A 24,314-nucleotide genomic window follows, 5' to 3' on the forward strand; every position below is an offset into this window, starting at 1 on the left:
ATACATAGGAATTGGAAAGAAAAAAACAAAACAGTGTTCATGAATATATTCAGAAAACAGAGTATTAAGGTTTTCAATCAATTTAATAGAACGGTCTTTCGTAGCTTTTCAATGATGGGTGAGAATCACAAGGACATCTGGATGGAACGAGCTAAGAAAATTGGTAATTTGTCATTTTATTAATCAGCTGATTGGCCGGTTATTGACAAAATAAATAAAAACTTTGATTTAAGAATTTGTATTGGTTCCTATGACCTCTAATTCTGAATATTCACAGTTCCAAAGCTCACAAATGACATGCATAAAGGTGAAGCTGGTCGTATTGGAATAATTGGTGGATCTTTAGAATACACTGGTGCTCCATATTATGCTGGAATAGCTGCATTAAAAGTTGGATGTGATCTCGTTCACATCTTTTGTCCACAATCAGCTGCCCTTGCGATTAAAAGCTATTCTCCTGAGCTCATTGTTCATCCATTACTTGATTCGTAAGATTTTCATAAAATATTTATTTAAGGCATAAAAAATTCATTTTCTCATTCAATATTCAGCGACAATGCATTAGACTTGATTGAACCATGGCTATCTCGACTTCATGTTTTAGTCATCGGAAGTGGTTTGGGTCGTGACAGAAACATTCTTCACACAGTCTCAGAATTAATTATGTGCTGTAAAAAGAGTCAGATACCACTCGTTATTGATGCTGATGGGCTATTTTTGATCACACAAAATTTATCGTTACTTAATGATTATCAGAATGTGATATTGACACCGAATGCAATGGAACTTTTTAGATTGATTGGTGATACGAATGATAAATTGCATGTCCTGTCCGAGAAAATCGGGAAGAATGTAATTGTGTTAGAGAAGGCAATGAATGACAGAATTTATGATACTGAGACGATGTCTAAGGTGGAGTGTCCACTGGGTGGAACTAATAGGTAATGAGTAACTTCATTTTAATCTAACAAATATTGCGTATGCTTAATGCTGCTTACTTTCAAAATCCATAGACGTTGTGGCGGTCAAGGTGATTTACTTGCTGGTGCTGTTGCTACATTTTATCATTGGGCACTGAATCTCACAAATAAAGACAACTCTGGTCAGCCAATACACGATTTCAATCCAGCAATTGCTGCTTGCTATGGTGCTACATATCTCATAAAATACTGTAACAAATTAGCATATGAAAAGTATGGAAGAAGTATGACTGCAGTTGATATGATTGACTGTATTCACACTGGATTCAACGAGTATTTTGAGCATGAAAACTCAAAGTTAAATTAAATATATAAATGGATATAATATAATGGAAGCAAAATTTATACGGGATATGGATCAAATGCATCGATATTTATTATAATTTTTTTTGTATTGACTGATGTGATTTAGATATTTTTAAATGGCAAAAAAGATGTTCTTGCAGATGAAGAGAATAAAAATGTTTTATGGAAATTTCATGTACAAAACCTGCCCCTTTTGTCTATGCATTATGCTGTACATTAATATAACATCTTGTTTTCCTCCTCGAATATTTGATTGAAAACTTTGAAGCGCTCGTACTCTGGGAATTCCTTCATTTCACTTCCTTTCTCATTGATATTAAGTCCATAAAGTGGTGATTCTAGGCTGCAAGGTATCCACTTGACATCCTTTAATTCAGGAACATTTGGATTTCCAAATTTAGCGAAATTTGTCACAATTGATGTCATCAGCTTAATTCCATCGAATGCAGGAGAATTCAAAGACAGTGAGAAGTTCTCATACTCTAATCCTTTCATTCTGAACAGATAACTGACATCATCTCCATGATTTGCGTCTGGCAAGTCCACAGGAATATTATACTTGATTCGCATTAAGTTGTTATTAGTCACGTAATCAAAGCGATAAGCAAAAGATTTGCCTTTTCCATGAGTCAATCTAGACATTAGGATACGGTATGTTGGATGCCACAGGATCGAATCATTATTAACACCCATTAATCCAGTGACATTATCAACTGTCGGTTCTTCCTCGCCATAATAACTTTTCTTTATTAGTTCCGCATACTTCACTCTCTTCTCAGAATTTATAGGCAATTCAAATTCTCTTGGAACATAGCGTTGAAATGATTTGTAAGTGTCAAGGAATGCCGGCATGTGTGTACAAAGACTTAGCATCAACATTTCATTGCTTGTATTTCCAATCATAATGTCAATATCATTTCCCCAAGCTGTTTTTGCCATCTTAATGATGTCATCAGTGAGAAATGCATTTCCATTGTCGTATGGCTCGATTGTTGGACCAAATGGACAGATATATCCATCAATATTCTTTTCCTCATCCGTTAAAACTTGTGCTGATACCATTACAATCTCTCTCTCATCAGCATTCTCTAAAAATTCCAAAAGACTTTTTTCATCCTCAGGTCCTTCATATCCCAACTTCTGGCACAGTCTCAAGGCCCAGTTACTTCTCGGGAAGTATGTATAGATATTATTTAGTGCTGTTCCAGACATTAAAATTGCTCTATGGAAAAGATTTTTTGATTTTTCAGATAGTAGATGATAACAGGAACTTCCACCTCCCCAACTTTCACCGAACAATGTGACATTACCGGCATCGCCACCAAAGTTTGCAATATTCTTCTGGATCCATTTTAATGCAAAAATATGATCTTTAAATTGGGCGTTTCCCGGAATATTCAATTCTGGATCTTCTAAACTTAAGAATCCAAAGACACCAATTCGGCATTGAAACGTAACAACGACTACATCCTTCTGCATTAAGTAATCAGGTCCATTGAATTCCTCAGTTGCATTTCCAGTGACTACACCTCCACCATGAATCCAAACAAGAACTGGATAAGGCACTTTTGGATCAATATTATTTGTAAATACATTAATATGAACACCGGTTAGTTCTCCTTGATATTTTTGATCAGCAAAGAAGACATTGCAAAATGGTGGACCTTCTTTAGTGCAGTCCAATGGCTCATTCCATTTTTCAGGTGGTTGAGGATCAACAAATCTTAATTTGCCGATCGGCGCTTTCATATATGGAATTTTTTGAAAATTGTAATATTCTCTGCCTAAAATGGATGTTTTCTTGCATCCATTAATTGGACCATATTCTGTAGAAATTGTCACTAAATTATCCATCTTTATTTAATGAAATCACAAATGTAACTGAGGTGAAAAATTCTGAAGAAAATTGTTTTTACCGACTAATGTTTACGTTATCTGAATATATGCAGCAACAAATAGTTTGAATGTGTAAGTAATTGACCTTGAATAAACGTATACAGCTGAAGTCAAGCTTTATAAAAACTTTTATTTTTACGTATACGTTAACATTTAGTTTTTGAAAAGCTTTTCAAAAAATTCGTTATTTTGAAACTTAATACACGTGTGATGATACTTAAAGTCGGTAAATTTAAATTATTTTTTCTCAGATAATTATGAAACTAGAATGCATAACTAAGGTAAGGTGCGAAATTGGTGTGGAATTTAAACTTTAGGGTCTGTTGATTTTGTTCCAACTTTTAGTGATTTCTGAATTCGAATGGGTGAATGATGTAGTTAGAAATATTGTAATGATTATAATGTTGTTATAAAAATTAGTCGACCGTGGATGACTTTTACTTGTACATGGGACTTAACGATGTCTCGGTTACGACAAACTGACCAAAACCTTAACCTTGATTACGTCTTTTTCTCGGTCTCGAGAATTATTATTTGTAAAACCTAGTAATACTCCCGAGCAGCACTTTGTCATCGACAGTGTTACGTTGTCTCGATGATGACAAGACTTGAGAACGGCCTGATGGCTACGAGAGTATACTCAGAAATTTATATTCAATTGATAGTATATTGATTTTTAAGTACGAATAAAGTGCCAATTTTAGAGCCTAAAGATAATTTGAACGAGAGTTATCATGAACACTCGTTCTAAGATCTAAAGTGTTTTTAATTAGCTACTGGTTTTGTACATTATTAAAATCAAGTGCAGCTTAAAATCGACAGAAATGGCATCAACATTAAAATTGACAACATTATACTTTGTAGAGACAGGAGAACTCAAGAAGCAACGAAGAAGAAGTGCTGGACATTATAAACTGAAATAAACTGTCTAAGCATATGGACAATTCTAAGAAAATAAGGAAGCTTGATATTGCTTGTTAAAAAGATAAACTTTTATTTTTATTGATTTCAATATTTTTTTTTTGTCAACATTTTTTCATTACAAAATTTTACTGTTTTTTAAAATTTTATCTTTCAATATTTTTTATTTACTCGTGTTACATTATTAAGTATATTAAAATAATTAGTAATGTATGTAGGTATGCATGTGTGTGTATTGAAATTATATTTCATTTAATTAATAGACAACTTTATTAAGCTTAATTCAATATGACATAATAAAAATTTATGTAAATTTTTCTTTTAAGGTATAGATTAAGTAAAGGATGCTAGCTGACTATGCTACATAAATTTTATATCCAAAGTCTTCAATATAATCAGCTACAAAAAGCATAAATATAATTTTGATAATATTTTTAAAAAGCAGAATTAAAATCCAAAAAAATAATAAAAATTCCGTCACGTAAAAATTAAGTAATAAGTTTTGGAAGTAAAGATAAACATAGAAAATAGTAAAAGATAAAAAAAAGCATATGATAACCGAAGTAAATTATCGGCCAAAGGCACTGATTCATACTGCTTTATCAGTAACTTGTTATTATCATCATTGATTTGTGTAATATTTTTGTTTAAAGGAATTACACCTTAATTCTAACCTGAAAAAGATATAATTTTTTTTTATGTTCTGCATCTTCGTCTCCTTCATGTCACTTACAATCCTAAATAAAAGTTTCTTTTTTATCTTCAAAAATTAATAATTATTTCTTAGTTCAATTACAACTCCTCCATTTCCATTTTTATGATGATTTATATCATAATATTTAAGACTGGTTGGTGATGGTGAGCCAAGGTGGCGACTTGTTGTGACCTTCTTTATTTCATGACGCTCGACAATTGTCTCCTTTTTTGTGCGCGCATCAACTTGATCACCTGGTATGATTGTCTTCTTTGTGAATGTCTCGACTGTATCTGTTACTGTTGGATTTACTGGATCATTTGACAATGTCTGATATTTAAATGTTTCACTATAATTGTCATTGTCTGTTGAATTTGAGCTGCGTCTTAATATTCCAATTGGTGAATCTTTTCCAACAATTGGTGATGAGCGTGACGATGCCTTTGAGCCTGATGAGTCGCGTTCAGCAAACTTTATATTTCTTGATATAACTTCTTCTTCAATGCCATTGCGTCCATTTGTTGACTTTTTTGAATCATGATTGAATGGTGAGGAATTGTATCGACGATCGATATATTGATGATCACTGCCATTCAATTGTGTCAAGTCGCGTGTGCTTCGACTAATTAAATTTACAATTGATGGTGATTTCAACTTAATTTCATTCATATGGCCATTTAAGTGTGGTGTAGATTTATAGATCGAATGATGAGTTGTTGTTGTGGTAATGACTCGTTCCGGCGTTGGATGTTCAATAATTTTTTGCTGTCCATTCATGTTGTTCCTATAATTATTATTTGTCAATTTCTCCATGTAAATTGGACTTGGATCGTTCGTGCCATTCATTCCGTGCACATTAAAGCTCTTGCTGCGCTGTAATGCTTTATATGTACGTGCCGGTTTAGCTGGTCCGGTATTCTGTACTGGATGATTCTTGACATTGTTAACAATCGATACATTTATAGTTGACTGTGAAATCGGTTTTTGCTTATGATGTTCCAACTTGCGTGGTAATGTCTGTGAGCTTCGATAATTTTCATTCGATTCGTTAAGTGCCGAAGATTCATATCCATTTTTAGACGATGGCGTTGATGTTAGACCATTCGATGTTAAGCGATTTGTGCTTTTGCTGAATCTTCCCAATGTTGTCACGTTTGAACTGTTGACAGAGAAAATGAATAAGAAATAATTAAAAAATTTTGTCGTGTCTCAGCAAATTAAGCTATTTTTAGAAGAATTTTGTATTCAAGTTATGAATGGAATTTCTAATGAAGCAACAACTTTGTCATAAATTATTTTAACAGTGATTTAAACATGCAAAGTACATTATAATCTAAAAAACAGGAGCAAAATGTGAATGATTTATTGATAAATTGTGTAAAACTTAGAAAATGAGAGTTAGAATTTTTAATGTGGGACAATTTTGTGTTCTTGTTTGCCTTATTTGTATTCTCTTTCCCTTACTTGCTTGGTTGCTTATATGGATATACTGGGATTGTGTTTTCACTTTCAAATTTAGTAAGATTCTGAGATTAATTATGAAGATTTAGTTGATTGTGTGATGTTGAGTTGTGCTAATATTGTATTTGATTGGGTTTAGACAGGATAGTTAGGAGCTTTGACATTTGCACTGCAGGTAACCCTAACGCTGCGATCGAAACATGGTATCATGTGAGTGCGCTCATTGTTCTTTAGGTTCATGGCCAAAAAGCTCTTGTTTTGATAGGAACGTTAGCTTTCAGACCTAAAGATAGGTACATAAGTGCACGCGCGAATTATGCTTCACTACGACAGTTCGCCAGACTTTCCGCTCAAATCAGTTTATAGTGAGATCCGAATCTTTATTTTGACGATATTGCAGCATATAGCTATAAAGTGACCTTGAGCTCATGCTTTGAAAATGGAAACATGAAGAATATCCCCATTCTGAGTCTTGAACTCATGATCCCTCAATAATATTCAATTTCCAAAGAACGATTCCTTATGCCTGTCACTATGCCACTGAGCAACATCAAGTCACTCCAAAAAATGCTTCATAATATATTATACATGCCACAACTGCACTCAAGTTCCGTCTTGTCTGACACAAGATACATGTCTTTAAAGATTAACTCAAATAATTCTATTTCCTATTCCTTATTCCACACCATAAATCTCAATAATACAACCAATCATTACACATCAAGTATTTTGCACGACAGCTACAATATTTCAATATCAAGTTCAAGTTCAAAGCACAACACATGCACATAAACGTGCCATAATTGTAACATTTCGCTTTAATCAATCATTCAATTTATTCTTTTTTCTTCACATGTTGAATACAGCTGATTCATATTGAAAAATGTTATTTATTTTTTCCATAGAATAATCAAGTATGACGCATTAAATGATCCATTGTTATGATATTGTTAGCTATTTACATAATATACACATGAGAGAAATAAACAAGAGCACTAATTTGAATTAAAATAGCAGAGCTGATGAAGTTACTGGAATGTTTGGAATCAACAAAGAAAGATCTGTTCATTTACTTTTGACAAGTCAGTGGCGCTACCGAGAGCTTATAATAAATCATTTATAATTTAATCTTCAATATTTTTCTTGACTGTATCTTAAGAATGTGCAAACACAAAGCCATTGTTTGCCTGCATTCTCTATTTTCTTAACTTGTCATGGCTTATTTTCATGTTACTGTTGTTATTGCGGGTGCTTTAATTGCCATCGGGCTCCAATGTCAAGCAAAATAGACACCAATGGTGTAGCACATGCACGAAATCATGAAGCGATAATTCTCTCAATTCCAACAAGAGTCATAGTGCTCACATAACATTATTACAATGTTGAAGACATAATAATAGACTGTTCCTTGCCAATAATTCAATAAACTATCGAATGTGGAAGGCTAAGAACAATGCGTTTCGTGGAAAAGTGTTCAATGATCTCTGATTTTTTTCTCACTTTCATTGTGCGATATTAATTGGCACTGCTGAATAGTCATGTCTATAGACATCGACATCAAATTGCCATACATTTCCGGAATTCAACAATATTAAAAAGATTTTTTTTCTCTCTTTCTTACTGTTGTGTACAATAATAAATATTTTATATTTAAACATGAGAGGGGCATCACCATAAATGGATATTAATCAATGCTATGACTTTTTTGCACATGCCATATATTTTTTTAACACAAAGTCAAGATCGCCGCGTTGAGTATTAAAAATGATTATTTTGTTTTTCAAGTTGTGCAATTTTTTTTTCTGTATCTAGTTGAATACCTAATGTCTCTAATATGATCGTATGACAAGTTTCATGTGAAAATCCATATTTGCCGAATTACTGTTTATAAAATTTTTTCTACAATTTTTCCACATTTTTCAAAGCCAAAACGTTAAGTATTCTAGTTATGTCTGCCTGCTTCCGTAATTTGCCTCATATCCCGAGCAGTATATTGCGGGAAAATGGATCGAAATCAGCCATCAGCTCTCGTATTGCCATTGAGTCTCGCTAGCTATCCTTGCAAACAAGTTATGCTATTCGGGTACTTATAAGTGACTTATAAGTCGATTAGATTGATGAAAAATCAGATAATTTGGCGACGGTAATTTATTGTCATGGCGATGCGACGCTGCAAATATGGATAAAATTATTTGCTCATTTCATTTGAGTTCCACGCCTGATTGAGTTGATTGACTGTTATTTATAGGATCTGTTTTGTCGAGTTGAGGATTTTTACGAGAATTTTATTGCAGAATGAATGAAGTTTTTTAAATGTGAATAAAGTGTCGTTTTAAGAATAAAGTTTTGTTGACTTTATTTTCTTAATGTGAGCTGCGTTAATAAACTTAATGGATTTTCATTTAATTTTGTAGAATCTGAATGGAAAACTGTACAATGGGAGGAACATCAATGGATTGTTGTGAATTTCTGATGCCTCATGTGTGTAGAACTGATGAAAAATGTTGCCAAAGGTTGGCTGACTCTGATCTGATGCTGTGTCTCATTGAGTCCGTCAACATGTCAGCGTCAACATGGTTTTTCACCGTATTCTGTATATCTTCTTGAGTGACACAAATGAAGAAGACTATGTCATGGAACTTAATGAATATCACAAGAAGAATTCCATTAAAAAACCTAATTCATTTGTATCGGTCAGGCTTCTCGACTTTATACTTTACTATGGTTAACAATTTGATTCCTAAATCATTCTTAACTACTTGAATTCTTGAATAATGATTGCAGTAAATAGCCCTGAGAAATCTTATAAAAATTAATTTTAACACTTTTAACACCCAAATTCATTTAAAATCCATACAATTTCAATTTTTAAAAAAGCGCCATTCCGTGATCACGTGTAGTATATCCAACTTATTTATATCAACTTTTTGTTCGATCTTTATAAGTATACGTTCATTTATACGCTGGTGTTTTAGAGAGAACAATTTTATTCTTGATTGATAAACGAGGATGTTCAACTTTTGGTGGCTTGTTAGTATTGAGATTCTTTAAAACTTTATCGATCTCAACTGCGCACATCAGTTACAGCCTCAAAATTTATAATGAATTTCAAGAAATTAGCATCACTTAATTTTTTAAGAATGATTTAGATGCTAAAATGTCGTAGGTTGGCTAATACCTAAACAAAATTTCGCAGTCATTGGACACGGAATCGTCCGCAGAAAATCTTTAAAGAAGAAACTCAACAAAACATTTCTTAAAAATGAAAGTTATATCTGCAGATGTGTGTCTTTCACCATCTATAGAAGCCGATGTCAATTCTTTTATTCAGATCAAGCACTCCAAAATTGTAAAATTGTCTCTTTCGTCGTACGTTCAATAGGAGTCTTAAGAATGAATGACTTTCAAATCTCATTCTTTACATGCTCAATTTAAGGCGAATAATAAGTGAGGACCAGTGAGCCATTTATGGACGTCTACAATCAGAATTCATGTAGATGCTCTTTGTCTCTTTACTTTATTAACTACGTAGTTAGATTTTCTATGTTAAGAGACTTAAACAGACCAGTAGAATGTAAGACAATTAAGTAATCCTATTCTTAGTTAAAGATGATCGCGCGACAATGACATGCCAATCGTGAAATGACGCGCAAAAAAAAAAGTTATAAGCAGTGTAAATATGGAGCATGAAATATAAACACTGTCTAAATATGGATAAATGGTAATTAATTCTCATCTTTCGTGAGGTTAAATAAACTTTAGCTATTTTTTTGCTCTGTGCAGTTGTCGAAGGTACTTAACCAAAAATGTATGACTTTTATTATTTTACAATAATATATTTTTGCAATAACCTGTAATGTCGATCGTAATGATTGTGAAAGGATGAGAAGTTTAATGGTTGATTAAAGTTCATTTTGAAAGTGATTTACAGTAGCCACCTAGTCTGTGTTTTTGTTGGTATTATGAGATATTGTGTAATCTTGTCATGCTGTGTTTTTAAGTAATCTGATTGGAGAAAAGGTTATGTCTGGCAATATGTTTTGCATTTTATGGTGAAATTATCAGAAATGCTCCTTAGGGTTCGTTCAGTTATCAAGGAACGTTAAGTTGGATTTGCATCAATACTAAGATGAAAGCTGTGCAATGGGTACTGAAGAGAACTCGAAATGGATTCAAATTTTAAATGGAGTCGAGTCAACTTAAATCGACATTTCCATACAAAATTCGATTACTGGTTAGGCGCTGAAGCTGAATAGAGAAGAAGGTTTAAGTGTCCTTTGTGCCACGCTCTCTAAAAGACCCTCTGTAGCTCATTGGATAAGAGCACATGACATGTAATTTAGATGGCGTGAGTTTGAAACCCTTTCGAGTTATGGTGGTAGAAAAGTTGTAGAAAAGTGTCCCTGAGTAGCAGTGAGGTTTCGAAGAAACAATATAAAATCATTTAAACGGATTTCAACAACTATTGGACTCAAGTATATAACATTCAACACCACGTTTTACCAATAATTCTTCTCTTGATTTAGTCAATTCCCATATTCATTTAATTTAAAAAACTCAGCAAAAAATCATCAATTATCTCAACAATATCGACATACTGGCTCCTCAGTCACAGTGAAATCGATACCTTATTAAGAATATCCAGATTCAGTCGTACAGTATCGATTAAAGCAACCTATTTCACAGTCATTACAAATCTATTTATAATTTGCATGTAAAATTGTCAATTGGATGAAATATTGAGGATTAAATGGAAAATTATCATAAATTTCATTCATAATCGAGAGAACTTCTGTCTCATTTATAAATTAATTCTCTCATTGGCATCATATTGAATGTCAAGAATAGCTTTCTTACAAAGGAATGCGCAATTTAAGCTTCCACCAACGCATGGACTGTCACCTGATGATTGACTTCTATATTATAAGCAAATTGATTTCTTTTTGTTGATTCTTAATTTTTTTATTATTTGCTTGTTCATGTGATTATTTCAATTAAACAAATTGAAATCTGGGATGATCATTTTTAGCCACTTCTATTTTAAGCAAGGTTGGTAAAATCTTTTATTGCGGAAATTTTTTTCATTCATTTTTTATTTTCCACACATGGAGTATATGCGATTCAGTAAAACAACTTTATATTCCAAGAATTTTTTGGAATCTTAGTCAGTTCTTGTTCTATTGTTTTCAACCATAACCTAGTCACCTAAATCTATCTTCCCATATTCATTCACATTTTAATTGTTCTCATTTTAACTTGTGATTTACTGAGCTTTTTTGCGCTTCAAATTTCATGCATGAACTTTTTTGTTTGGCAAAAATTAAAGAATGAATTTTTGAGGTGTTGAGTTGACAGGAATTGGCTTTGTCTGGTCTGTCAAACTGAACCTGCTAGTAAAATGTTGCATAATTTGTAATTAAAGAACATGATCTTCAACTTCATGCATTCCCTAAAGGCACTTGGCAAGAATAAGTCGGAAAATAGTGTTATAGGTAGACTCTAGAGTCACAATGGTACCTTTCGGGACGATTATCGGCAGACTGAAGCTTGCGATAGTCAGTTAAGAGTCACATATGACAATCCATGGACTACAATTGATCTCAAAGTAAGTGAGTCCTAAATGCGCTCTGTGTACCTTTAAGTAACTCTATCTACAACTAGTTCTAAATATATTTCACTATTTATATTTTTCATAGCATTACAAAATTGAATTCAATTGTAATTTTTTTTATACTTAATTCGCCGAATGAACTTTACATGCTATAAACGGGCGTATCATGAACACGAAAAGCAGGCTACAACTCAATTTACCGGAGCTTGGCCTTGACGGAACACATGATTTGCGCATTTTTTGATCTCTCATCTTCAATTATCTAGTTTATAGCTATCGGCAAAATGCAATCTGTATTTATTTTTTCCTCTATGATATTTTGCGGCGTACTTTGCATGTTAATTGCCAATAGAATAAATATTCATTTTTGTGTATACGGGGCTATGTATGTGAAATATTTCCGGAATCATCATGCAATTTAGCCATAAAAGGAAATTTTATGATCAGTTCATCGCGAGATTAAAACAAACAAATTGAATTTGTGAACGAGAATTCTCAAAGGTTGTTGTTATTGGATATTAAATATTATTTTTTTATTGTGTGGGCAGCACAACTCTCAATTAGAACTCGATCGACAAGTTTTCTACGTTTCTATGGCTACTTATTGCCATTTAATCTTAATTCCATTATACATTTTATTACTATTTATTGATACAAAGCTACAGAATCTTGCGAACGCAGATTAAACGTAGAAGCAAAATGCGTCAATTTTCTTGAAGAATGCTCACTTCACTCGACAAAAATACAGAACAACCAAAAAGTATTTCTCATGAATTTTAGTCGTAATTTACATAAACCTTAATTGCCGTTGAGATTTCGCAGCGAGAAATTCTTTTTACGGTCATAAAAGAAACATTTTTATTAATATTGTTAGGACATCTTTCGGCCCGAGCCATACAAATGAATTTATGAATGGAATGTGATCGACTATCATAAGTTCGATAAATACACAATTTGCGTCATATCGAATTTCCACACGTAACCGTTTTTTCATTCTTTTTTTTTAAAGCGTTAATATTTTTATGGAAGTAATTTGGAATTTAATTTGTGTCAAGCTTGAGACAGTAAAATAAAGGATTAATGAAACAGTAAGAACTAAGTACTTTTTCTCATAAAACATCATAATTTATAAGGATTGCTTCAAAACTGACTGAATCTCCGAGCGACACAAATTAGGAGAAGGAGTCCAGATGTCAAATGGACTATAAACATCATATGGCTCTCAAATGGCTCCAAATGCCCCAACGCGAACTTAAAAGAGCGTACTTATCAGTATACTCAATCAATATAAATGAATTTCCTCAATGTTGTAATCATATTCATGAAAATCCTCCTTTTTTGTTCGGGATCGACCCTTGTGTCGTCCGGGATAGCTCACACTGTGGCGCTTCTTTCCCAAAACACACAAACAACTTGCGTTGGTGTCTTTTCTGTTTTACTACCTTGCATCATTTATAACTCCTCAACTCTCAATTCTTTGTCGTCTCTTTATTCCTGATACAATCGACATCATTTGTTTTTAGTCCGAAAACTGTCATTTGAAGTGGATCTTAATAGGTAGGTACGTAAATTAATTTGGACATGAAATGATTTGTTAATGAAAGGTATTCGATTGTTTTTATTCATTATTGTCTGTTGAGTAGTGAATTGCAAATATTATTAGAATCGTTATTGTCCAAGCGTTGGTCAATTTTGAGTTGAGGATTAAGACTTTTTTATGTCTTATATTTAACGACTTTCTTATCACTATGCTTAATTAGCAGAATAATTTTTCACGTGTCTTTTAAGCTATTTATTCCTGCATTAATGATATCTTATCTTACTCTAATGACTTTATTGGATTATTCAGCTGTGGTTTTGGTATAGTCAATATATTCACAGATTCATTAATTTTATGTAATAAAGTTTTATGCATATTTAATCTGGAATTTGCAAAATTTCAATATTTTATTACTTTTAGCTGGAAAATATTTATATTTTATTGATAATCAGATTGTTTTAATGGCTTATCATACTGTAATAATTTACATGCGACACCAAACTAAAGTTTTATTGACACTCAAGGTTATTTTTTAAAGTTTTTTGTCCTAAATTTCATGCTTTTAATAAAAGAGGGAATGACTTTGCAAAGTGATTTAGAATTGCTTTAAATGGAGGGCTCTTCAAGTCGGTGCGACTATGACCTTAAGGCATAAAACCAGTGATAGAACAAGTTTCCGGCGAAATAAGCAATAAACCAAATTTTTAAAACTATGAATGCAGAAGCAACATACGTATAAAAAGACACATTAGTTAAGCAATCAAAAATCCAGCTCAGGTCGATGTGACAGATTAGATTTATATTGCAATTCAGATCAATTAACTGACTGGTGCTATTCGGAAGCGACACAAAACTAAATTTTACTAGAAAAATTCAATTATTTGTAGTAGTTAATTTACTAAATTGCGGAAATTAGTCATAGGCAATGAATCAAAAATCACCCAAATTTTCTCGAAATGAGTCAGAAAAAACTATTATTTTTGGGCATCTAATTAAATTTTCATCGGTATGACTAACTGTTTTTCAAATCAAACCATTAAAAAATTAAATTAATGCATTGTCATATTCTAAGAAATTTCCACTGCTTGACATCAAACGTTCTGTCCACCACAACATTTTTAAAATTCAAACCTCCTCTTATATTTTGATTGAATTCCTTAGCACTGACATTGATATCAAATAAATCTTTTTTGTTTGTTTGATTTTAACGACATCAGCTTAAGACATTATAAATAATTGCTTTATTTTCGCTGCTGTTCATCTAGCAAAGCATTCATTAATTTAGTGTTTGAACAGACAATCCGAAAAAAACTTATCGATCTAACTCTTTGATGATTATTGTGAATATTTACACATTTTAATGCCCACGATAGAGATTGAACAAAGAATGAGAATTTAGCAAATGAATGAACGACGTAGCTTAGGCACACATATGTGAGTAAAAGAGTCGTTCACATTCCATAACAGGAAATTGATTCACTTTTTTGGGATATTTTTTTTCGTTCGTTCATAAAAGCACAAAAAAGTCGCGAAATAATCACTTTGTCTGCTTATTTTTCTGTGCTGTTAAGCTTGTTATTTCACAAAAGAGAGAAAAATGGTTAAAAAAATATTCATGTGCTAATGATGACTGCAAAATGAGAATATTCGGTAGGAACAAAAAGTAAGTATTAATGTTTTTATTTTGTTAAATATTTACACGAAAAAATATTTCATGTTTGAACAGAGAATACATTGTAATCATTCGGAAGTGACGACTAATAATTATGGAATGAAGAGTTTGTTGCTCTGGAATCTAAAGACTCACTTAGTCTCGAACAGACAGTGAGCAAGTTCTGAGCATAGTCACATTTAGGTAGGGTTTTTTTTTCCAAAACTACAGACATGCAACCACAGGAGTGTAGTTTTGGACGAACTGTAAGGTACTTTCGAAAACTGAAGGGCTGTGCTTTTAAAATGCTAGAAATACAGGCGTGCCGGTACTTGGAGGAACCCTCCTTTTTGGATTTTACTCTGAATAAACTATGCTTGTAGGCATACTCACTAGAATGAGTATAAAGTCGTGAACATTGTTGTATCGAATCTGAGAACGGCTTTTAATGAAAATCTAACCGACATTTTCACAAAAGAGTGATCCAGATGTCCGATCTATTGTTTAACCACTCGGCCACAAGAGCCTTACTCTAACACTGACAGATTCGTCTAATATATGACGCGATACACTACATTTCACTATGTTCATACATCACAATATGCTAGAAATTAAGAACGTCATTCTCAAATGACGCCCATTTGCTGACATCACAGCACCGCCTAAAGTTCTCCTTTTGTAAAAATGTTTGCAATGTATTCATTATCTTATTATATTGTAAAACAGATGAAGATTTATTGCAATAATTTATTAAGTTGTTCTTATTTTGCATTCATCGGAATATGCGAAGAATTCACCTGAGAATGATTGCCTTGAACTTTTTTTTACAGACATTTGTTTTTCTTTTCCTTTAACCAAAACTGCTTCCTGATCGATTGAGACATGGAAAGTCATAGCATGAATCGATTTTATTCCATACATGGTAATATGAAGGTCCTCAACTTGAAATTTCTTTCATTTAACTTGTATTGAGTTTAATTATAAGCTCTAATACAAACAAAAGTTTTGCAAATGGATTTGAGACTTTGGAATTTAATGAAGATAATTTAGTAGCTTGAAGCTTATTGCAATTTCATGATTATAATCGAGATTTTGTTATTTGATACAATTGAATTATTTTATTAGATTGAGAAAACAAGTCAATAAAATATTGGATAATTAGGTATGAATAAATAAAGGAATTGATGTTTTCATCATGACTTCCTTCATGCCGATGTCAGTCTATGTAATCATTAATTAGATGTGTTTGAATTGTCTAAGGTACTAAAGTTGTTGAGATTATTGCTGGGGCATGTTATGAGCAACTTTGTATTATTCAATGCATGTATGTGATCATAAACTGATAAATTTTGGATTAATCGTTTAATTTGTGATTAGAATTAAATCAAATATTGCAAACTCTACTGGAGTGCCTCAATGAGTCGATGAAAAATTGGATCAAAATCAACTGTCATGGTGTCGACAGGACAACTTCATGTATCACCCATCGTTAATATAACGACTCAGTAGTGGTGCTACTCGGAGCTGAACACGTTTTCAGGCTCAGAATATTCAAACAGTCAATAACTTTGCAAAATTAACATTTCTTGATTCGACAAAATTCACTTAACAAAATTATGACAAAACACCCATGTTAACTGTGGAGCCTGAGTGATAAAACTGACAGTGTAAGTCAATAAAGTTCAAATTTGAATTGCAAATTATATAAAAATCACTCATGTAGCTGTGAAATATTTGATCATTAATCGGAAATGATCAAGAAGAATTTGATTAATGAGATATCGAGGAGTAACGACTTTTGATGGATGTTTGTGAGTCAATTTGAGGTATTTTTTTGGTGTAAATTTGATTTCTATTAGGATGTTGATATGCTTGCTAAAATTTATTATGTTGACCCGAACTTTGATAGATAAAAAATTTAAATTTCTTTAGATCAATCAAATTTGAAGTGAATATTTGCGAACACATCCCATAAAACATGATCATCAGTCACTTATCATCCTCCCTACTGTCAAATAAGTCAGACTCCCCATCATTTTCACGACTTTTGTTCCTTAATTCCAAAATTTTTATTATTTACACAATGCTCATTACCACTTATATAAGAATAAATTAGCAAAAGTTTACGCATGAATGGCACTTAACACTTCTTCAATGTAAAAATTGTCTATGATCAATGGCCCAACAATCACACATCAATGATGCAATCTCATATTTCACTATGTATCTCTTTTTCTTTTCGATTCGAGCATTCATCTATCTAATTTTATTACAGCAATCGCCACTAATGTTTTGTTGTCTGGATTCATTGAGGCTTTTTTGTTTTACCTTTGTCGCCCTTGGAGAAATTTTGAAAGATTTTGATTTTGTAAACATCCTGAGTAGATTATTTGACATAATGTCTAATTAATAACTTGACCTTCTGTCGACTAATGACAAATTTGATGGGACGTTCCAAAAAAAGTGTCATTTCCGAGCAGCACAATACGGCGAAAATTCAAAATGAGTCAAAATCAGCCACCAGAGTAACTTCAGGGCTATTATGGGTTAGTCGACCGTAAGTCTTGTTTAGAACTGCGGATTATAACAAGTTGATCACTTGGGTTTAAAGAACATTAAATTCGGAATTATTAATCAAAATGTGATTTTTAACTAAATTCAGGTAAAAAAACAACAAAAATCTGGAGTTGACTAATGTTCGTTAGATTCAGACATCGACTGGATTATAACTATAGTTAAAACATATTTTCGTCACTTCGGTCTGGCTATTTTGAGTTTATTTTATGGAAACCACAGCTTTACCTGCTGTTCGTCAACAAAAATCAGGATTGACTCACAATAGATAACATAGTTATTTAATCATGCATCGTTGACCTTCAAGTTTATTGCACATAATTAGCATACATGTGTTAATTTCTGTCGATAGCCTCAACCACTTATCACATTCTAGTCTTCCTATGTCAACAATTCAGATGCGTAGAAAAGAAAATTTCAATATTTTTTTGCGACATATTTATGGCTTCAATCACCTCAATTTCTTAATACCCTTAATCGATCCACATATTTACTAATTTTATAAGCTTTTAGTTGTATCATTTGAAAAGTGGAATTATGAATAAAAGCTTCAAATTGTTGAACTTCATTTGCATAATATAGTATGAAAACCTGAATATTTTGCTCAATCTCGTAAGTTATTGCTTCATTTCAATTCCAATCACAACAAAAATTGTTAAGTTTGAATTAATTAGCTTAACTTACCCAAGAGTTGGTTCTTCTGAGCGTAATCGTCTTGCCGGTGAATGTGACTGATTGTAATAATTCTTTTCCTTAACAATTTCACTTTCGCGTGGAACTGATCCATTTGACACAAACTTATTTTCCTTTCCGAAAAGGGATCCACCGTATGGATTTTCACCCAAATAATAGCTCTTTTTTGGACTAGTTATCACTGTCTTTTTCTGATGATGTGTTGTTACTGTACGTTCACTTGTTGCTGGCATCTCGTTATCTGTTGTCGATGAACCACTACGTTCGTTACGTTCAACTGTTCGTTCACGTCTGCCGTTTGTTGATGCTAGAAAAATAAAATATTATTTTTGTGAGTTTTAATTTCTCATAAAAGCACATGCGAGATGTGTTTTTTTTGCGAATAAAATTGAGAGAAGATTTGTTTGACGAGAGAATATGAGAGATTGTTGGATATTTTTTAATTCTGCATATTCTCGAATTTCTCAGCTGATTGTGAAGAGGAAAAAATATATAAAAAGATTTTTATTATTTTGTTTTGAATTTCTTTCAGAGAATTTTGAATGACGTCATCTCAATTAGAAGGAATGAAAGTCAGAGAAAGAAAAACAAAAGATTTCAATGCTTGGATGAGGAAGTTTACTTGATGGAGATATGAATTTATGACACTGAGTATATATTTATGTGACAGATAATGGCCCGAGGGACACAAATGAAGAAGGCTCTACCATGAAGCTTTTAAGCTTTCCGCTAAAGCTCTTTTATAACAGCAAATCATCCAGTAGGTGCCTAAATGTAGCGTCTAGTAGATGCCTTCATATGACATCCAGTTGGCGCCTCCGTAAGACATCAAGTTGTATTCTCTATTTGATGTTAATTTAAGAGCTTTATTGAAGTCTTAAAAGCTTCGTGTCGGAGCCGTCTTTATTTGTGTCGGTCGGTGAACAAGTTCAAAAAATTGTATTTTTTGAAAGACGTCACTTTAGAATAAATGTCCAATTAATTGTTAGTGTTCACAAGGAATTTAAATTAAAAATTTTGAAATCATTACAATTTTACAAACTAAATTAATCCATCAGCCTTAAAATAAATCTGTCAATTAAATCCAACCGCTCACCAAACCCTGCTTCTCTCTCAATTCCAAGTAAACACGTCATCAACTTCAACAAAATTCCCATTATGAATCACGCATGTATTTGCGAAATCTCGTAAAATAATTATTTTCTCTTCTCTTATTCTCACTTCTTCTCAATTTACACAAATACAGTCAAGAGTCCAAAAAATGCAAATTAACAACTAGCTTACCTTGCGTTGATGTTGACGGTGCACGTTTATATCCATTTGTAATATGAGAATCAACATAATCATTACGTTGATAAGATGATGATGTTAATGGCAAATTCGAAACAGACCTGTGTCTTAGCATGGGCAATGGTGATGGCGATCGTTTTGAGGACGAATTTGGTGGTGTTTTTGCTTTTAATTTACGTTCAGCACTTGCAGATCGAATTTTACCAACCAATTTCCTGATAGAATTTCCAATTGCATTACCAACGGACTTCTTTTTCGGTGGCAATGTTTGTGTCTGCATTGATCTCGAAACGGACGGAGGTGAACTAAAGCGTGTCTTTTGATAAGATTTACGGTCACTATAGACATGATGTATCGGTGGCAAAGGTGATGCTGAACGACTTCGTGGCGGTGGTGAATAATCAATCGGTGGATCACGTCTTGGCTTTGCTGGTGAATTTGCATAATCAACACCATTCTTTATTGGCGTTCGCATCTTACGTTCCATTGCTTTCTTTCTTTGTGGAACAGCCGGTGGCGATTGATTTAATTCATCTGATTCAAAATCATTGGTTGGTGTTGGTGACCTTATGCCACTATCAGGTGTTTTCGTCATAATTGGTGATCTGGGTCGTCTCGGTGAACGTGGTGTTGTAAAATATGTTGATGATGAAACATATGCCGAATCATCGCGTTGAATTGATGTTTGTTTAACATCATCATGGCCAAATGAATCTTCACGATGCGCTGGTGAGCGCAAGTCTTCTTTTGAGTCTCGAAATCCTGAATCTTCACGATGTAAATATCCATTTGTAGATGTCTTTTTTGTCTTAATTGGCACTGCATAATCATCATTTGTATATTTCCGTGGCACTCTCAATTCCGTTCGCGATCCACTCAAATATCCCAAATCTTCTTTTTGGGTCTTTAATAAATCATCACGCGACGACGATTTATATTTCATTATTTTCGAGTCATTAATTTTATTGCCGCTATTACCATTCAATATTACTGCGGTCGAAGGTACATTTCTTATGTCATTATGTGATGATCCTTGACTGAGTTTAAGCATTCTCTGCTTTCTCTCTAATGTTCCACTCAGTTCATCTTGAAATGCTTTTGAACTTAATGGATGTGCCTTTAACGGCCGCGGTGTCTCTTTCCTTTCAGACCAATCGCTAATACCCTGAAAAAATGTCTTATTATTTGATGATGACTGTAATTGTGGTGCTGGTTCACGCTCTGGCATGTAAACTTTCGATGGTGCAGATAATTTATTAGTATACAAGTCATTGTCGAGTGCAGGATTCGATTGACGATGCGCAGATGCGGTGATTTTTTGATTACTTATATTATTCGTTAGACTGCTACTGCTACTCGTATGTGTGACATTATGATGATGATTATTATTATTATTTGACTTAATTGTGACATTAAAGTAAGTCTTTTTAGTTGGCTCTACAGCTGCGTCGGAAAAATCATCTCTGGAATCCTTTGATGTTGATTCACTACCAAAATGACTATCAAGCCATTTATATGTCTCCTTTCGTCTCGTCTCCTCTTCACGATCAAAGTCCAGAGGTCGATTTGTCAAAGCGTCTTTGCGTTCTGCAGATTCTTTACCGATTATAAAGGCACGTTCATAAAATTATCATAAAAAAGAAAGACGGAAATTGCATTATAATTATCATATTTTAAAGACTCATATCATGTGAAGCTTACCTCTCACTGCTTTCTGGAATTGACGTCGATTCTTCTTGACACGATCCGACAGACTATCCCAATCGGTTTCATCTTCTTTGGAACCATCTCGTTCCATAAATTCATTTTCTTTTGCGTATCTCATCTCTTTGGCTATGACTTTACCATCAGACACATATTCTACTTCCTGCTCGTCACGTTCTTTTACGAAGCGTTGTGATGATTCCTGTGTAAAATGAGATGATGTAAATAATAATTGCAAGAGTGAGGAGAGTGGATGGGTGACTTGGTATTTGAATGTTATTGGATGCATGTCTGATTCCAAATCCAAGTAACCCATCCTTTCATCATGATGACTTTCATAGATTGAAAGTAATAAGATAAATAACTCATGTCATAAACTGCATGAATTATAATTGGATTAAAAACTCTGCATCTACTCACTTTGTGATTTAAAATTTTCTCCTGACTTCCAGTTGATTGATTATCACCATCTGGTAAATCTTTATCGATTATATCTTCATGCTCTGTCGTTTTCTTCTTCTCCGTAACTAATGTACCATCAGACTGTCTTATGCATTTTAATTCGGTGTCTTCTGTATCGATAGTTGTTTGTTTATTTACGGTTTGCTTTACTATTTTTGGACCCAACGGGACGAGTTGTAATTTTGATTCTGATGAAAGAAGGATTTTCTCGATATTTTCACTTCCACTGTTTACGGCATTCACATAAGCCTGAAAAAGATAGACATTTATTAGTATTTCTAGTTTGAATGGGACTTTTTTTGTAATTAAATATTTTTAGATTGTTGATTAGTGAATGGCGTACAATAAGATGTTCAGTTGCATGTCAACTTGCGGATAGAGTTGATCAAATAGCCATTAAAAAGTCAGCATTTTTAGAAAAACTATCTAGTAATCTTACAATTGTATGTACACGATATGGAATCATTGACTTTGTCTCTGTAACGACTTAATAATAAGAGCAAATACACATCATTCCAAAAGGCACATGCCACACACGATTTTTTACCTCATAAAGAATGCTGCAACATTGTCTCCTAATTTCATAAATAGCTTTTGCATCATTAAAGAGTTTATCTTCTTAAATCTTTTTTAATACAGCTATTGAATGATAAAGGTAGCTTTAAAGATTTATGTAAAACCATATCAAAAAATTCGTGATCATATGCGGAAATACTTCTAAGCGCAAGCTTAGTGTATCTCATGTAAGTTGCATGCTACAGGCTTTCACTGTTGCATATTGACAACATTGTAATACGGGTTATAAGCACAAGTTTGTGATATTTTTGAACAAGTTTATTTAAAATTATTAACTGAATTTACAAGCTGGATCATTCATATATATTGTAGAAAATACGTCGATTAATCTAATTTTTTTAAATTCACATTTACAGTCGCGATGATCAGTTGAATGAAAATTTGTTGTGACAATAAAAATGAAATAAATCTCATTGTGATGACAAATAATTCACTGGGATTTTTTGTATTCCTCAACTGTGTGATTTCACAATGAGCTTGTCATGAACACAACCAGTTTCTCGATCTCGGGTCTCAATGGTAGTAAAAGTTTCTTTTTAAAATATTGTTATGAGATATACAAAACTTTCTTCATATGTTCGATGTACATACGTTTTGTGTTCATGTTTTATGAGATTTTAAGCAGATTTTTTGTTGTGCTAGAATTCTGTTGATGGTTGAGTAGACTTTGTGACTCATTGGGTAAGGTTAAGTCATTTTGTAATGAAAATGGAATCGTATTACGTTTCAGATCAATTATATCTTGAGCTATGCTAAGATGCTTCGTAGTAACGAATGAGGACGTGCCAGACTTAGATGGCATTGATGGCATGACTGTCTGTGGTCTACAAAAGAAGGTTGTGAATCACGTTTCTAATATACAGCCAGAATATAGAAGGAGGATTTGACCCCCAAATTCTCTCCTTTCTGAATTCGCCCATGTCGCAGTGTTAGTATTACAATAGTTAAGTACGGATGAAGTAATTAAGTACGGAAGTACCGACTCTGCAAAATTCAACCCAAAACTCAAACATTTTACAAACTTTTCAATCAATGCCAAAGAAATGCGCACCAACTCAAGTTCAACATCCAAGAAAGACTTTCTCACTGCATACATTTAATCCTATTAAATTGAATGGTTGAGCTTTTGAGTACTCTTTACGATTTTTTTAAGATTTCCATTAATAATATTTACTATTATTGCATGATTTCATTTCAAAAGCAATAAAAAGGCATTAGTTTATGATGTATATTTCTAATGAGATTCAAACATTCATTAATAAATCATAAATTTATAGAAAAAATGGAAAATTTCTTCAGTAATTGTGTGATTTGAATCAAGGTTTTAAAGTGTCGATCTTCACATCATCAAATCACATCATCAATATCTTTCAAATCTGTTCGCATTTTCTCTTTACTTCTTATTATCCTCCAGCTGCGACAATCGACATTAAGTAGTTCTCATAAGGCGACTAATTGTCAATCTGCAGTATCAATTAGAAATGAGATAATTGGTGCCGCTTTAGATTCTCTCCCATTTTTACCTTCATGTATTGCCTTTATGCATTTTGAATTATTATAGTGAATAAAATTTATTTGCGCCTCAGTGCACTACTCATTAATTTCTCTATGCTGTTCTATATCGACATGCATTTATCTCTTAAATTGAATGAAGAGGAAAATAATCGATTCGTTCTATCATAAATTCCTTCTTAATTTTTTTTTCTCCTTCATTTTTCACATTAAGGCAAAAAAATATAAAAATAAATGAATTTTACGAAATTATTGTACTGCTGATGTAGCAGTTATTGATTCTATGGCCTAAATTATTAATGAATTTAGAAAATAAATTAAAGACTTTTTTAAAATTGATCTTAAGTCGTTCCATTTTCTAATCCTATCCATTAATTTTACTTCTAATGAAGAAATAAATGATGGGCTTGGTGGAACTTTTTGCTGTTGGGAATGTGAAAGGT

At 32.8% G+C, this 24,314-nt stretch overlaps 3 protein-coding genes across 4 annotated transcripts in view; 1 reads left to right on the forward strand and 2 right to left on the reverse strand.

Annotated features, from left to right (window-relative positions):
• Positions 1 to 11: 11 nt before the first annotated feature.
• Naxd (NAD(P)HX dehydratase) lies at positions 12 to 1,463 on the forward strand. Its single transcript, XM_070635262.1, has 4 exons — positions 12 to 163; positions 278 to 488; positions 552 to 941; positions 1,014 to 1,463. Exons 1-4 carry the CDS (start codon positions 40 to 42, stop codon positions 1,285 to 1,287), a joined length of 999 nt encoding a protein of 332 aa, XP_070491363.1. The 5' UTR covers positions 12 to 39; the 3' UTR covers positions 1,288 to 1,463.
• Positions 1,322 to 3,226, reverse strand: LOC139086682 (esterase B1-like). The gene has a single exon (XM_070635261.1). The coding sequence runs from the start codon at positions 3,138 to 3,140 to the stop codon at positions 1,503 to 1,505; it is 1,638 nt and encodes a 545-aa protein (XP_070491362.1). The 5' UTR covers positions 3,141 to 3,226; the 3' UTR covers positions 1,322 to 1,502.
• A 926-nt stretch (positions 3,227 to 4,152) lies between these two features.
• The window catches only part of chas (chascon), a 219,825-nt gene continuing 199,663 nt past the window's right edge, over positions 4,153 to 24,314 (reverse strand). The window contains exons 8-12 of one of the 2 annotated variants that reach the window (XM_070635286.1): positions 21,742 to 22,032; positions 21,319 to 21,523; positions 19,612 to 21,204; positions 18,319 to 18,634; positions 4,153 to 5,956 (exon numbers count right to left, since the gene is read on the reverse strand). In XM_070635286.1, the coding sequence (XP_070491387.1) occupies positions 4,873 to 5,956; positions 18,319 to 18,634; positions 19,612 to 21,204; positions 21,319 to 21,523; positions 21,742 to 22,032 (3,489 nt within the window). In that variant the 3' untranslated portion in view covers positions 4,153 to 4,872. Of the gene's footprint in view, positions 5,957 to 18,318; positions 18,635 to 19,611; positions 21,214 to 21,318; positions 21,524 to 21,741; positions 22,033 to 24,314 lie in introns of both variants that reach the window. The other variant, XM_070635285.1, reaches the window with a different exon arrangement.

This window comes from Chironomus tepperi, unplaced genomic scaffold, assembly GCF_022539635.2.
Source record: "Chironomus tepperi strain 1889 unplaced genomic scaffold, CSIRO-AGI_Ctep_v1 contig_87, whole genome shotgun sequence".
NCBI classification, from domain to species: domain Eukaryota; kingdom Metazoa; phylum Arthropoda; class Insecta; order Diptera; family Chironomidae; genus Chironomus; species Chironomus tepperi.

Bases quoted from the DNA above. Each gene is read 5' to 3' on its own strand.
- LOC139086682 (XM_070635261.1), bottom strand. From the start codon at position 3,140: ATGGATAATTTAGTGACAATTTCTACAGAATATGGTCCAATTAATGGA.
- Naxd (XM_070635262.1), top strand. From the start codon at position 40: ATGAATATATTCAGAAAACAGAGTATTAAGGTTTTCAATCAATTTAAT. The intron at 164-277 runs GTAATTTGTCAT...GAATATTCACAG, and splicing joins GGAACGAGCTAAGAAAATTG to TTCCAAAGCTCACAAATGAC. The intron at 942-1,013 runs GTAATGAGTAAC...CAAAATCCATAG, and splicing joins CCACTGGGTGGAACTAATAG to ACGTTGTGGCGGTCAAGGTG.